This window comes from Phyllobates terribilis, unplaced genomic scaffold (assembly GCF_046119375.1).
Source record: "Phyllobates terribilis strain yellow unplaced genomic scaffold, ASM4611937v1 Scaffold_2__4_contigs__length_985480577, whole genome shotgun sequence".
NCBI classification, from domain to species: domain Eukaryota; kingdom Metazoa; phylum Chordata; class Amphibia; order Anura; family Dendrobatidae; genus Phyllobates; species Phyllobates terribilis.
The window spans coordinates 921,600,993-921,615,861 of record NW_027362762.1 but is presented as its reverse complement, the minus strand read 5'-3'; the positions used below and the strand labels follow the sequence as shown (position 1 = coordinate 921,615,861).

The following is a 14,869-nucleotide window of genomic DNA, read 5'->3' as shown; positions in this document are numbered from 1 at the left end:
ACATGAACATTATGATTAAATTACAAACTCAGCTCTGGTATCTGTATATTGAAATGTTCATATATAGTTGTTTTTATATGATTATTCAGCGACCGTAAGTGATTAGAGATTGGGAATGATGATGATAGTGATGATGATGATTATTATTATTTTTTTCCTATTCTAATTTATTATATGGATATATTTCTCTTACTAAGCCGATTTGCAATTCAGGAGTTTGGGAAAGTTATGGAAGTTATAATAGGATTGACCCCAGTTCCTGCTAATCTTTTTCCAAGAACTGAGAAACTTTTATATACTTATTTTCTTTTTCTTTTTTTTCTATAAATGTGATTACATTGCCTCCAGTTATATAATATTTCCAAATTACAGACAATTGCAGGACTATTTTTTACAAGGTGACATTGTAATTTTCTCTGTTGTGGGGTATCATAGCAACCCCAAATATTGAGTCCACAAACTTTTTTTTTTTTTTTATCTTTTTTTTTCTTTTTTTTCGCCTTTTCCCCCGCAATGTTTGTTATAAGGGTCGACCGTCTTGTGTTTTATTTTTAAAGGGTTGCTATCCTGTTTAACAAATCAGCAGCAAAGATCTGGGGTCACGACTGCAAAGTCTTCATTCCATCCAGACTCTAAACTGTACATGGTGAGAACTTCTCGCCCTCGTTTTAAGTAAATATCACAATGGGCTGGCCGGGCGTTTGAACTTTGAATTGCTGTCAGTCAATGAGAAGACGATTCTGGGATGTGACGTAAGACGCCTGGAAAACATTTGCAGCTGAAAAGTGCAAAAGAAAATGTGGTTTTGAATTTAGGAACAGGTAGGAAACAATTAGATGACTTCAGCTGCATCATTAAAGCCGGTTTATGCAATGTATTGGGTAAAGCTGCCACCTGGTGTTCACTTTCAGTAATGCAGCTGAGTATTTAAGGTGGAACGGATGAATTTATCCAGCTGTAAATTCTGTCATTCTGTCTCATTATATTTAAATAACGAGTAACAATGTTTCTTTTTCTACTTATATCTGTTGTAAAATTACTATATAGTGACAATAACTTGATACACAGATTAATGCACACATCAGGGGGATTAGACGTCCCAAAAAGTGTTTGCAATAGCAATCTATAGAGGCTAAAACAATATATATATATTGGCTCATCATAAATATTTCTGTTAAAGCAATTACTGAGCAAGTGTTTCCCAGAAATGCAGGTGGATAACACATTGTGTGGTTAGAAAAGTTTTGGACACTTTTCCAGGGTTGAACTATTATGTTTGTGCAGAAGGTACAGTATGTGCACATTCACAGTGTATAGGGTCAGGGGCATCTGGTGGGAATAATGGTGATACTGAAAAAAAATATATATATATATTGGACTGAATATATTTAATGTATTTAAGTTATGGATAGCGGCAGAGCCATTGCTTTCTTCCTCAAAAGTCGGGCAAAAAGATTTCTAGGACCCTGGTCCAGCAGCCATGTCAGTAGTCTGTGGCTGCAGAACCAGAGCGCTGCAAACCTTGGTAGCCATGGACTACAGGCATGGCCATTGGATTGGGGTCCAGCAAACCATTTTTCTTAACTTTACTTGCATGAAAAATTCACTCTTCTGCCTTTTTTATTTCCCTGGCTTTATAGTATCCCACCTGGCACTCAGCCTCAGTGCCCAGGCTTGGGACTGGCCCACAGGAGAACAATGGAATCCTTCGGTGGGCCACCACTCTCTAATATGAGCAGTACTTGGCACTATATACTTGAATCAATATGTGCAGACAAAGGCGCACCTTATTCATTCAGCGTAGCTGTAAATGAAAGTTTTGAAGTCTCCAATCCACATAAAACATTAAAGGCCCCGTCACACTAAGCGAGATTGCTGCTGAGTCACAAGTTTTGTGACGCAACAGCGACCTCAGTAGCGATCTCGCTATGTTTGACACGTGGCAGCGACCAGGCCCCTGCTGTGAGATCGCTGGTTGTGTCGGAATGGCCTGGACCTTTTTTTGATCATTGAGGCCCCGCTGGGTAGCATGCATCGGTGTGTTTGACACCTTACCAACGACCTCGTTGGCGACTCAGACACAGAAACACATAGGCTTGCATCGTTATACAGGTCGCTACAGGTCGCCGCATCGTTGCTGCGTCGTTGGTGAGCCTGCCTGTTTGACAGCTCACCAGTGACCACATAGCGACGCAGCAACGATCCCTGTCAGGTCGTATCGTTGTCGGGATCGCTGTAGCGTCGCTAAGTGTGGCGGTACCTTAAGGGTACTATAATCCCACGAAGAAGGAGGAGAATCATCTCACCCCAATTTATGCGTTGAAACCCCAAATTATACCATATTTTTCTTGATGGTGCAAGTGAGCAAGCGATGGGTCAACATATCAATAAGGACATCCAGATCTTCAAGTTCAGTACCAGCCACGGCCAGGGGCATTTAATGGGTCCCCATAGCTGGGTGCGCGCCCTGTCATGTTTTACCAAAGCTCTTACATGAGTCTGGAGTTCCCAGAGGATTAAAGAATTAACGAACGTTGAATTACCAGAATCAAGTCTGATTCTTAATAAACCACACACCTGTGTCGTAAGACACCCCGGGGTGTTATATTCTAAAATGATGTCTTCTCCAGTAATATAAAATCTCACCAACGAAATACCCTACATTTCCCAAACATTGCATAATCTTATGTATGTCAGGGGAATTCACGTGTGAGCATGCGGAAAGTGTGCCAGCGAGGACAAGACGTCATTCTAGATTCCTGTCCAACGTACTGTGCCAACTATATAATGTACTATGGAGTACAGGGTACAATGTACCTTATAGGTCTAAACTTTAGCTTCATGTCCTCTGTGCAGGGGCGAGCATATCAATGGTCCAACCCCAAGAGGTCAGGGGGCCACTATTGCTTCCAAAGCAGGCTGAGTTGTGCATTATGATGAGCTATTGGGCTGTAAAGATCCCATATAATGTTCTTGCACAGCGGCCTCTCTGTCTGTGTCCGCCAGTGGATCTGTGTGTTTATTATTCCCTGTTATCAGCCAATTTGGGGAGGAGTAGGCTGGTAAGTTCTTCAATTCAGAAAAATCTTTGCCGCCTTCCCAAATTAGTTGTTCTGGACACGATGACCCTGGATGTCCCTTCAAACTCTACCCTTCTATGATCCAGAGGATCATTTTTTCGGACAGTGCCGCAGAATATGTCAGCTCTATATTTACATTTACATAGGTCCACCTCTTCAAGAAAAAAAACACCCCCTTTATCCAGAACAGGTTCCTTGTAATAGATCTTCAGTTTCGCCATATATTAGGCATACGGGCCAGCTTCTTGGAAAAGACCACTCCGATAGAAGATACCCCTTTCTTTTAATGTACTTTTGGGGCGGTTAGGACAGAGTGGGCGTGAGAGAAAGGGTTAATGACAATAATACTCCACAGTTATATATTGGAGCGGGACGCAGCTTGGATGGAAACGTGTAAGGGGCAGCTTGCGCCTATGAATGTGGCCTGTACAAGCTGAGAAAGACTCACTGTTCCTGTTTCCTAGAACGGAAGACCTTCCCTCCAAGAAAGCTGAGCTCATTTTTATTTTTCCCTTTTTTTTAATACATTCTGCCAGTAGGAGAACAGCAGTGTTAGAAGTGTGGAGCTGCGCCTACATGGAGGTGTAATGCAGTGCCCACAGGACCTCAGTGTCCCTCTGCACAGACTATACTCAGTGCCACATTCTGCATCCAGCATTCTGCAAAGCATCTGCTTCCAGTTTGAGCCCTCCTACCGCTCCTTGGGCCCAAAAAAAAGCTGGAAAACTCCCCTTTTCAAGAGAAATCGGATTAACCCTTTCCATCCACCGCTAAGGAAAAAAAAAACCTTTTTTTAAGATACTTGCCCTGAAATTGGAGCATTGTGGCTTTACGAGTTGACTCTCAGCCATGTAATTCCCAATACTCCCAAGTCTACAAGAGTCCTAGGTAATTTAACATGTTGACTTTTAACATTATCCCAAAGCTATTACCATTTTTAGGGGTTTTTTGGCAATGCGAAAAACAGAATGGGGCTGCTGAGTGTATGTCACATCACATCTGTAATAGGACCTCGATAGTATGTGGTGGGTTGGGTGGGTGGGGGGGGAGTCATATTACATCAGGCAGAGCTCGCTCAATTACAGTGTAGTCACCAAGTGGCCACTGAAAAGCCACCATAATAAAGAAAAGAAGAATGTGTTCAGACTAGTAGTTCCACATCAAGAGGTAGCAGAGCTGCGTTTGCAACTGAGTTTGCATAAAAATGATATTTCAATGACAAACTCCGCTCTGCTACATCTGTATATACATGTTAATTCTCTAGTGATTCTAAATGTATAATAATCCCAAGTAAAACTTTTCCTCCTACGTTAATAATTAACTACTCTAACGGATCATTTACACCAAGACATTTTTGCGTGTAATTAAAAGTTCAGGGTTAACGATAATTTTTTTGTTTTAAAGTCACATTTTGCAATGATGGCTGCACGTTAACTCTTCAGTGTATGAGTAATGCATGTCTGAGGGCATTTGTGGGAAGCACTGTTAATTAGCAGCTAGGAGTGGTTGCTTTAAGGTGGCACAGGCTGCATGTCACTTGCAAAAGACGTGCTCCTCTTGCAAATTTCTAAGCCAGCTGCTTTTTTTTTTTTTCTGCACCCCCCTCCCATCTTCATGATTGATGACATTGGCCAGGATCCAGCATAAGGAAGGGTTTTGTTCCTCCAGGACTACGCACGAAATGAGATCACATCACTTCAAAGACTTAAGGGGAGGGCTCACAGGACAAGCCCCATAAATTCCAGCACAGGGTGTCAGGCTCCTGCAGTCATGATCCAGAATCAATCAGAGCAAGCTTGCTTAGCAGCCGGTTACTAGCTGAGCATATAGTCAGTGTAAGGCACTGCGAGCTTCTGCGATCTCCAGGGTTCTGCAGCCTCACACCCACCACAAGGAGAACTTCACCAACTTTCAAGCTGCGCGCAATTACGCACTGAGAACCTTTGCGCTACTTCTGCATCACTCTCACCTCTTTCCAGTGCCCAGGATGAGGTGTGTGCAGTATCTGCTGCCCTGTGTGGCAGCTTTGGTCTATGCCCGGATTGTCCTAGGTGTAACATCAATGGAAGAAGAGCTAGTGGTCCCTGTCCAGGGTCCAGCCAAGGATGGCAAGGTGATCTACCGCTTGGATGCATTTGGAGAAGCCTTCACCTTGGCGTTAGAGCCTGATCCAAGTTTCCTTGCAAAGGACTTTAGTCTACAATATGTGGGTAAACCCAAGTCTACTGGAGAAGACCCTGCAGAGTCTCTTACCAACCTGGCTGACTGCTTTTATTCTGGCACTGTCAATGAGGATCCATCTAGCAGTGCAGCCCTGAGTCTCTGTGCAGGGATCAGGGGAGCTTTCTACTACAGAGGAGAAGAGTTTTTTATCCAGCCCAGCAATCACACACTGACCATGGCTTCTTCCAGCACTATGGTTCTGCATCTGGTGAGCAAGAGGAGTCGTGCCAGGGCAAAGTGTGGAGTGACTGACAATTCCCAGCAGCAGCTGGATTCTGATGAGCCGAGGTCCATGCAACCTATGGCACTACCAGGTATGGTGCAGTCCATTTATTCATTTATTTGTTTTTTTTTATCTCTTGCATTTCATTAAAAAAATACAAAAAATATAAGTAACCTAAAAGTGTAAAAAAAAATCAAAATATTTGTTTTCCTTCACAAAATATGAATATGAAATGAAAGATACACAATTTCCCCTTGGTTAGGTCTTTTTTAGGCCAATGAATCAGTAAGGCATTATGCCCTGGAGTCATGCCAGTATGTTAAGCCACAGAGCTGCAGCACATGGAGCTGAGTGGCACGACTTGCTGGGACATAAGGTGTTAAAAAAATATGCAGCTAAGAATGATATCATTATAAAAAATTGGACATGCTAGTACTTGTACACAGTTCTTCTTAGAAGTGAATTATACCTTTCTGTTATTTTACCCCATGTTATATAGAACTGGTTAAGCCCAAATTTCCATTCATAAAAAAAAAATGCCAGAAGTTGTGATAACAATAGAAACATAATAGAGGATTATTACAGCCTCAGGGGCAATGGGTTTCTCCTGTATGGAATGGGTTGGGTATATAGGAAGCTGAGGCTGAATGGGTTAATCCAGAAGCTGAAAGTCAGCACAAGGGTACAGTGTCTTGGAAAGGTGCTGTGGTTTCAGGGTCAGAGGAGCAGTCAGCCGTTTGGCAGGAGTCACAAGTGCTATTCTGTGATTACATGGGAAACTGAATGATCTTACATCAACTCCTTCAATGCTAGAAAGGTGGTTTAGATCCTCTCTCTATGGCAAAAAAATGCTTGTAAATCATATACAACATAAAATCAAGGGGAACAATCATTCCAGATTTTGCAGCACCATTGATTTTCTTTCTTTTTTTTTTTTGCAGGATCAGGAAATTCAAGGAAAAAGAGATTTGTCTCCAGCCCCCGCTATGTGGAAACCATGCTGGTGGCTGACCAATCTATGGCTGAATTTCACGGGAGCAATTTAAAGCACTATCTCCTTACCCTAATGTCAGTGGCTGCTAAGCTTTACAAGCATCCCAGCATCCGAAACTCAATCAGCCTGGTGGTCGTGAAGATCCTGGTCATCTATGATGAGCAGAAGGGACCTGATGTGACATCCAATGCCGCCCTGACATTGAGAAACTTCTGCAGCTGGCAGAAGCAGCATAATCCACCCAGCGACCGCCATGCAGAACATTATGATACAGCAGTTCTGTTTACAAGACAGGTAATTGACTCTGATCCTAATCTTCCCATAATATTCTAATCCCTCCTCAATCAGATTATAATCCTACATGTATTAAGTTGGGTAAAAATGGTCAGAACTAGACTAAAAATAAATTAAGCTGTAAACTAAGAGGGGGGGGGGACCTACTGGGCTCTCGAATGTTTATGTGCTCTCCAGCGAGGGCATCATGCCAGAGTTAAACATTTACTGCCAAACTTTTGTCCTAGATCTAATTAATATTAAAACTGCTTTTTTGTTTTTAAGGATCTTTGTGGAGCTCAGACATGTGATACCCTTGGGATGGCCGACGTTGGAACCGTTTGCGATCCAAGTCGCAGTTGCTCTATCATTGAAGATGATGGCCTGCAAGCAGCTTTCACCACAGCCCATGAACTAGGTATGTGGCTTTACTGTGAGACTGGGATATAGCTTAGGTCTTACATAAACAATTCAGGAAGGAAACTCTCAGCTTAATGTTTGTTCGGAGACACCAGAAGGACAGGCTTGAGTTTTTTGTTTTTTTTTACGCCCAGTGGCTGCAGAAACCGGAGAAGAATGCATCCTAAAGTGCTAAAACTTTTATGAAGAAGCACTTGGGATATTTGCAATTTTGATATCTGCTATATATTAACAGAAGGCTTTCCTCAAGTGCGTCGTTGAGTTTAGAGAAGAGCTGTAGAGTGCATTTCACACCATGAAGAGTTCTGAAAATAGGTCTCTTGAATATTTCTATAACCCAAAAATGTCATGTTTCCAGGTCATGTGTTTAATATGCCGCACGATGATGCCACACAGTGCTCTGGATACAATACCGAGAACAAGAATTCCCATATGATGGCATCAATGCTCTCCAATCTGGATAGACATGAACCATGGTCTCCATGTAGTGCATATATGATCACGTCCTTCTTGGATAATGGGCATGGTAAGTATTCCTAATTTTGCTTGTTATGGGTACCAGTACAACTTGGATAATTGGCAGCCAAATGGGCAGATATCACTTCCATCCCCTCCATAAACAACTTACATGCATGTGTAAGTCAGAAATCTCTGCCTGTGGCTTTTATCCCACATATATTGAAATTAAACATCCCAGATCCTTCATTCCCTTAATGTCATCTTTTGGAAGAGAGGTGGGAGGCCTACTACACATTAAATGGTCATCTGGTTCTGCCAAACTCTGTAGGTTGTCTATGATTAATCTAATTTATAGATGTTTTGGGGTTTATCTGTTAGGTATATTAGCTGGATAGGTGCCAGTACTTAGTGCAGAAAATTTTTACTAGGGGTTGGCAGTAGGTCTTGACTGTCTGTAGTTTCCAGTTTCTTCACCCTTTAGTAAAACAGTCCAGGCATATAGTCAAAAGAGACTCTTAGGGAACATGTTCCCTGACAAACGTTGTGCTCAAATATTTCTCTATTGCTCAATTAGGAGAGTGCTTACTGGACAAGCCAAGCAGACCCATCCAACTTCCATCAGATCTCCCTGGAATGCTGTACGATGCCAATAAGCAGTGCCAATTTACATTTGGAGAGGAATCCAGACATTGTCCAGATGCCGCCAGCACGTGTACGACCTTATGGTGCACTGGAGTCTCTGGAGGACTTCTCGTCTGCCAAACTAAACACTTCCCCTGGGCTGATGGAACCAGTTGTGGAGAAGGGAAGTGGTGTTTGAAGGGCAAGTGCACAGAGATGACAGACAAGAAACATTACGAGGTACATTATATGTTTCTACCTTTTCATCTAGTTTTTTGGAATGAAGTAAATATGACTCAACATATACTATTTTAGATAGTACAGTGATTTTGGTACTGATGGAAGACTTGTATGCAATTTGGACTTGAACAAGTCAACATTTGATATGGTTAGATCTGGAAGACTTTGCAATTTCTTTTGGTGCTTTCACATTGCGTTCCGTCACCCGTTCAATGGCCCCACTGGGGCTTATGTCCAAACCCCCCTCAAAACAAAAGCCAGATGTATGCGCCGATGGGGCCATACACTATAATGGTTCCGGCAGAGGGAGCGTGCGCTCTGATGTGCCTCATTTTCGGGCGTGTATGCCTACTGAAGACGGACACTCAAACATAGTAGACTGCTTCTGAATGTCCGCCACCAGTAGTTGTATACGCCCGTAAATGATGCACAGCAGAGAGCACGTTCGCTCTGCTGGCATCATTACAGACTATGGTCTGTTGGTGAATCCTGTTTTGCGAGGGGTTCAGACGGGACCACTGGATGGATGTCGGAACACAATGTGAAAGCACACTTACATATTAAAGGAACCAGAAATGTATCACCATAGTCTATGAATATCAACCACATCCTACATGGTCTGATAAATGGTATTCATAGTTAATACTTACCAATGTTCCCTCTTTATGTTTTGGCAGACTCCTGTACATGGTGGTTGGGGAGCCTGGGGATCATGGGGCCAGTGCTCCAGAACTTGTGGTGGTGGAGTCCAATACTCTATTCGGGAATGTGATAATCCAGTGCCAAAGGATGGTGGAAAATATTGTGAAGGCAAAAGGGTTCAATACCGTTCATGCAACATGCAGGACTGCCCTGAAAATAATGGTGAGTGACCTAAAAAAAATGTTCAAGTCTTGAATATGTTTTTTACGAAAAGGAACCTGGGTTCTAAAAATAGTCCTTTAATACCCTCAGGGAAAACATACAGAGAGGAGCAATGTGAAGCTCATAATGACTTCTCCAAGACACCTGGAAGTGGACCCAATGTTGAATGGACACCTAAATTTGCCGGAGTCCGCCCAAAGGATCGTTGCAAGCTTGTATGTCGTGCAAAGGGCACTGGATTCTTCTTTGTGCTGAGCCCCAGGGTAAGTTCACAGAATCAGACTTTCTGTTGTGGATTAATGAGGAGTGTTAAACCAGAACATCACTCAACGTTGACCAAAAAGCCCTGATACCACTCACATCTGTGGTTTTGTTGTACTGCCAATACTTCCCATGAGATTGCTTTAGGTTCGGGAACATACACATATTAGCACACAACTTTAAGACTATCTGGCATCACAAGAAGTTCTGGAACATGTGACAAGAATTATGTAGCACTTTAATTATTAAAATCTAGAACCAAGATGTCATAGTAGTTCAGAATATGGGTACCAAATATTGGAAAATATTGATTTTAATATATTTTTCTTTCCTTTGTCCTGCGCAGGTAGCCGACGGTACTCCATGTAGTCCTGACTCAACCTCCATATGCATCCAAGGCCAATGTATCAAGGCCGGCTGTGATCGTGTGATAGGTTCCAACAAGAAGTTTGACAAGTGTGGAGTCTGTGGAGGAAATGGCTCCACATGCAAGAAAGTATCTGGGACATTTACTAAAGCAAGGTATGTTCAGTGACTTTTTTGAGATTCAGTTATTGCAAAAATCTTCATAGGATATATTAATATTAGGAGAATCATAAATTATTCAGTAGATGGATGTCACTTGATCCTCTCCAGACGGCAACACGCATGACCCTCATATCATACAAACCCCTGACTGGCCACTAATTTAATATGTATTAAGTGTTTGGACAGATTCCAGGGAAAAAATGATTGCGCATTTTGAGTTTCAACATGCCCAATCTTTTGTTCTTTCTCCATTTTAGAACACATGCACGCTCAGCCAAACTGAGCATATATGTTAATAGAAAAGTCGGGAGGAATAGCCGTCAGTTGAAAGAGAATTTATCTGATAACATTAAAGGTGTCCACCATTAATAGTTAGATAATTTTACGAATTCACAGTTTAACTCATAGTACTAAAGTCCATTTTACTCAGTTACTAATCAAGCATTTCCTAATCTCCAAACATTTGCAGAATTTATTTTTGAATGCAATTTTTTTTAATTTCCCCCCTACAGATCTGGGTATCATGATGTTGTCACTATCCCTGCCGGTGCAACAAACATCGAAATCAAGCAGCGTAATAGCAGGGGTTCTATGCACGATGGCAGCTACTTGGCTATAAAGGCAGATGATGGGACCTATGTCCTCAATGGTGACTATACATTAACCACCTTGGAACAAGACATTTCCTACAATGGCAACTTTTTAACATACAGCGGTTCTACTGCCTCACTAGAAAGAATCCGCAGCTTTAAGCCACTCAGGGAGGACATCACTATACAGGTCCTCACTGTGGGAGATTCACAAAGACTGAAAATCAAGTACATTTATTTTGTCAAGAAACCAGCTCAACCGGAAAAGCCTTTGAATAAGAAGAAAGAATCCTTCAATGCTATACAAGAAACAATTCTCTCCGAGTGGGTTATCGGAGAATGGGGTGAATGCTCAAAGACTTGTGGATTAGGCTGGCAGAGGAGATCTGTAGAGTGCAAAGACTTAAGGGGTCAACCTTCAAAAGACTGCCCTAACGAGCTCAAGCCAGACGATATCCGGTCATGTGCAGATATTCCCTGTCCCCAGTGGCAATTGGGAGATTGGTCCTCATGTTCTAAGACCTGTGGGAAGGGTTTTAGAAAGAGACTCTTGAAATGTATGTCTTACGAAGGTAGCAATTTGCCTCAAGACAACTGCGACCCTTTAAAGAAGCCAAAACATTTAATAGACTTTTGTACTGTTTCCAACTGCAGTTAAACAGCGTTTGACCGTGAATATTACTAGGATGTTTTTTTTAAAAAAAAAAAATTATCATCATGCTGTAAGCGGAAGGTCAGGTAGAACGAGTTTGTCGATTGTACAAACCAGAGGATGGAAAGTTGTTGAGCGGGAACAGAGCAAATATCTGCTGGTTTGATTGGACCATCAGGTTGAATAAGTTACGTAGGTTTGATAGAAGGGCATATTACTGTCTCGAAATCCTTCATCTTTAGACCTCCTGGGGTATTATGGGTTTATTTTTAAACTCTTTGGAGTCTGTTACCAGTTAGGTTTAAAGCCCAAAAGATGGTAGCCATATTATGTATTAAAAGTACTTGGGCTCCTTAAAGGAGATCTGCCAGTTCTTCTGACTTGTCTGTTTGGTATTCCTCATAACATGACAAATCTGGGGCATCTTATCCTGCAACTCTACCTCGTACCGTTCCTCTGTAATCCCTCCTTTAACATTTCTGAATAAGCTAACAACTGATTGTTGCCAGTTAGGGGGTGTGTCCCTGCTCTGACTGACACTGACCAATCAAGGATGCCTGTGTCTTACTCTGAAGAGACATGCCCCTCCCAGTGAGAATGGTGACGCTTAGTTGTTATTTGATCGATACAGTTCAAAGAGGGAGAACAGAGGAACGGTACAACACAGAGCTATAAGAAAAAGTACTCCAGAATTGTTTTTTCATGGTGAATACAATTATTTACTAAAATACCATATCAGGAGAGCTAACAGATATTCCTTAAAGAGTAGAAGCCCATCATTGACATTTTTTTTAAGGGTCCTTCACATGTATTTGGATATTGCCCTTGGTTAGGGTTAACCTACCTCATTCAAGAAGGGCAAAATCGGGAGCTGGACATGATCAGTATAATTCATGATGGCTGCTATCAAAACACAGTATATTTTTATAAAGCCATATTCTCATTTCTTTGAGACATGCAGATTAAGGGGGACCAATATTTCTTTTTTTGTGTTGTTGTTTTTTTTGCTAGGATACACATTTATTATATGGTACCTTTTAACCCCTGCTGTAATTTTTCAGTTTTATAATAATTATACAAATGGCCTTGTGATCATATAAACCTTTAGGGATCACAGAAATGTCAAATTCTACAACAAGGGGTGTGTTAACCCTTTGTAATACACAAGTTTTTCTTACTGGACTGAAATAAGTGACATCACAAAAGGCATTTGAATCGGACATATAAGACTTTCTATAAATATTAACATCACTTGTGTATTATATTAGTATTTCCTGCAAAGAGGGGAAATGCCAGATGTGAAAGGTTTCAACATCTGGTTCCAAATAATGTTCTCTGAGAAATCCAACAACATAGGCGATGGGCTGGGGGGGAGGGGGCTCTAAATTTTAGGCCAGTATAGATTATGAGATTGTACATACAAAGAGATATAACATAAAAAAAGGTATATATCCTCCATATTCCAGATATGCAATATGGAAATATATTTGGTAGACAGTCCTGGGGATAGCAGGTCCATCCGCAGCTGTTGGCCAGCCGGCATGTGTCAATAATCTGTGTCAGGTTGGAGATTGACTTCAGTGAGTGAGTGTGTGCGTGCGTGTGTATATGTATATATATAGAGTATACTTCATAAGTATTTGCTTCAGCTCCTTCCATGAAGGGATCCTTTAATGACACATCATATACCTATTTATTTTTGTACAACCAGTCCAATTATATTTTAAGTTATCGCTTTCTATAACGAGAAAAAAAGAGTATTTATGCATTATTATTATATGTAACTAGAAATATTAAAAGAACACATTGACATTCCCTAACCATGTTGTTTCATTTTTTCTTTTGTAATAACAAAGTGAATTCTGAGTGAAGTTTAACGTCATTTATTTTATTTTTTTTCTCAATAGATTTGATTGTCTTTCTGACACAGAGCTCTAAATCCTCTGCATACATGTGGATTGAAACCACAACATGTTGCTTGCTTGTGGCCACCACTAGAGGAAGCTTACTGCATACTCTTTATACATAGAATCCCATAATAACACAGTATGCAGTAAGCTCTCAAGCTCCCTCTAGTGGTGGCCGGAATCAGTTTGTTATCACTCATTTATATGCAAGGAGTTTAATATCAGAAGCACAGAACTTTATAGGCCTCCATAAACTTTAGATACCTAATGGCAGAACAACAGCACTTCCTCCCTTTCTGATAGTGATGGCCACCATATAGAAGACACACGCTTCCTTTCTGCATTGCCTGTGTAGACGGAAGAGCAGGAATTGTGTCCTATATGACAATAGCTGCAAACAATGAGAGTTGACGGTCAATAAAGTGTCAATAGACTACTATAATGTTGTTGGATTAATGATCGTTTGGACAACAGCTATCTCCCCGACTCTCCAATACACAGGAACGCTCAGTTGGGCACTAATGTGTTGTCTATGAGAGAGCTACTGCCAGACTCATCTGGCATCAGTTTATCTCCCGGAGAAAATAAAGGATCGGTCAATGGAAATCCAACAGGGTAGATCCTTCTCTTCCCCAACATCATCTGTCGCGAAGAATCGAAGGCTCCCATACACATTTGTGCTGTGGATCAATAAAGCCTAACCATCTAGTATTTTAAACTTAAAAATCACACGATAATTGGTAGTAAGGGTGGAGATTCATTATAAAGGCTCCAGGCACGTGGATTTTTGTTGTATTGACCCGTAATGTTTGTTGTATTGACTGGCAGGATTTTTGTTGTATGGACTCGTAGTGGTATGAGGCCATACCGTGTGCCTTTTTTCAAACATTCCAGGTGAGACTATATTATGAAGATTATCTTGTCTAAGAAGCACCAAATTTGGAGTAAAATATGGTGTCTCAAAGGAGCATCAGATGAAGGCACAGGAAGTACGCAAGGTATAGATCCATACTGAGGACCTTAATGGGTTTATCCATGTGCTTGAGCCTATAGAGGATTTAATAGCATGACTAAGTACTCATCGGGTCTACACACTCTTTGAAAAACAAAGAGTTATGCACTTTATCAATGGCTCATGCAGACGAGTGTGTAAATCGGACGTGTGCTGTCCGATTTCCGATCAAATAGCACACAGACAGCACACTGACCCATGTTATTCGAAAAGCTGTTCAGATGAACGATTTTTCTCTCAGTCCGACTGTCCATGAAAAAAAAATTGCAGCATGTATTACTTTCTTGTGTATGTTAGATGGGACATACCAATTCAAGTCTATGAGTGCGTAAAAATAAACTGACCTTCCACACATCATTCGAGAAATATTTGTTTTTTTCCGGATACTAATCTAGGAAGCTGTATTTGATCATGCAGATTTCATAATGTAGATGTATGAAAAAGGACATCAAATGTACGTAAAAAACGGACACAGGGATAAAAATCGGATGAAAATTAGTTGAAAAAAGTTTTCTGGTTGAA

General features: G+C 41.3%; 1 protein-coding gene across 1 annotated transcript; it reads left to right on the top strand.

Moving 5' to 3' along the window:
- The first annotated feature begins 4,804 nt into the window (after positions 1-4,804).
- On the top strand, positions 4,805-13,248 carry ADAMTS1 (ADAM metallopeptidase with thrombospondin type 1 motif 1). Its single transcript, XM_073668293.1, has 9 exons — positions 4,805-5,617; positions 6,468-6,814; positions 7,079-7,211; positions 7,572-7,739; positions 8,247-8,533; positions 9,211-9,397; positions 9,488-9,660; positions 10,005-10,180; positions 10,699-13,248. The coding sequence occupies exons 1-9, from the start codon at positions 5,068-5,070 to the stop codon at positions 11,432-11,434; spliced, it is 2,757 nt and encodes a 918-aa protein (XP_073524394.1). The 5' UTR covers positions 4,805-5,067; the 3' UTR covers positions 11,435-13,248.
- The last annotated feature ends 1,621 nt before the right edge of the window (positions 13,249-14,869 follow it).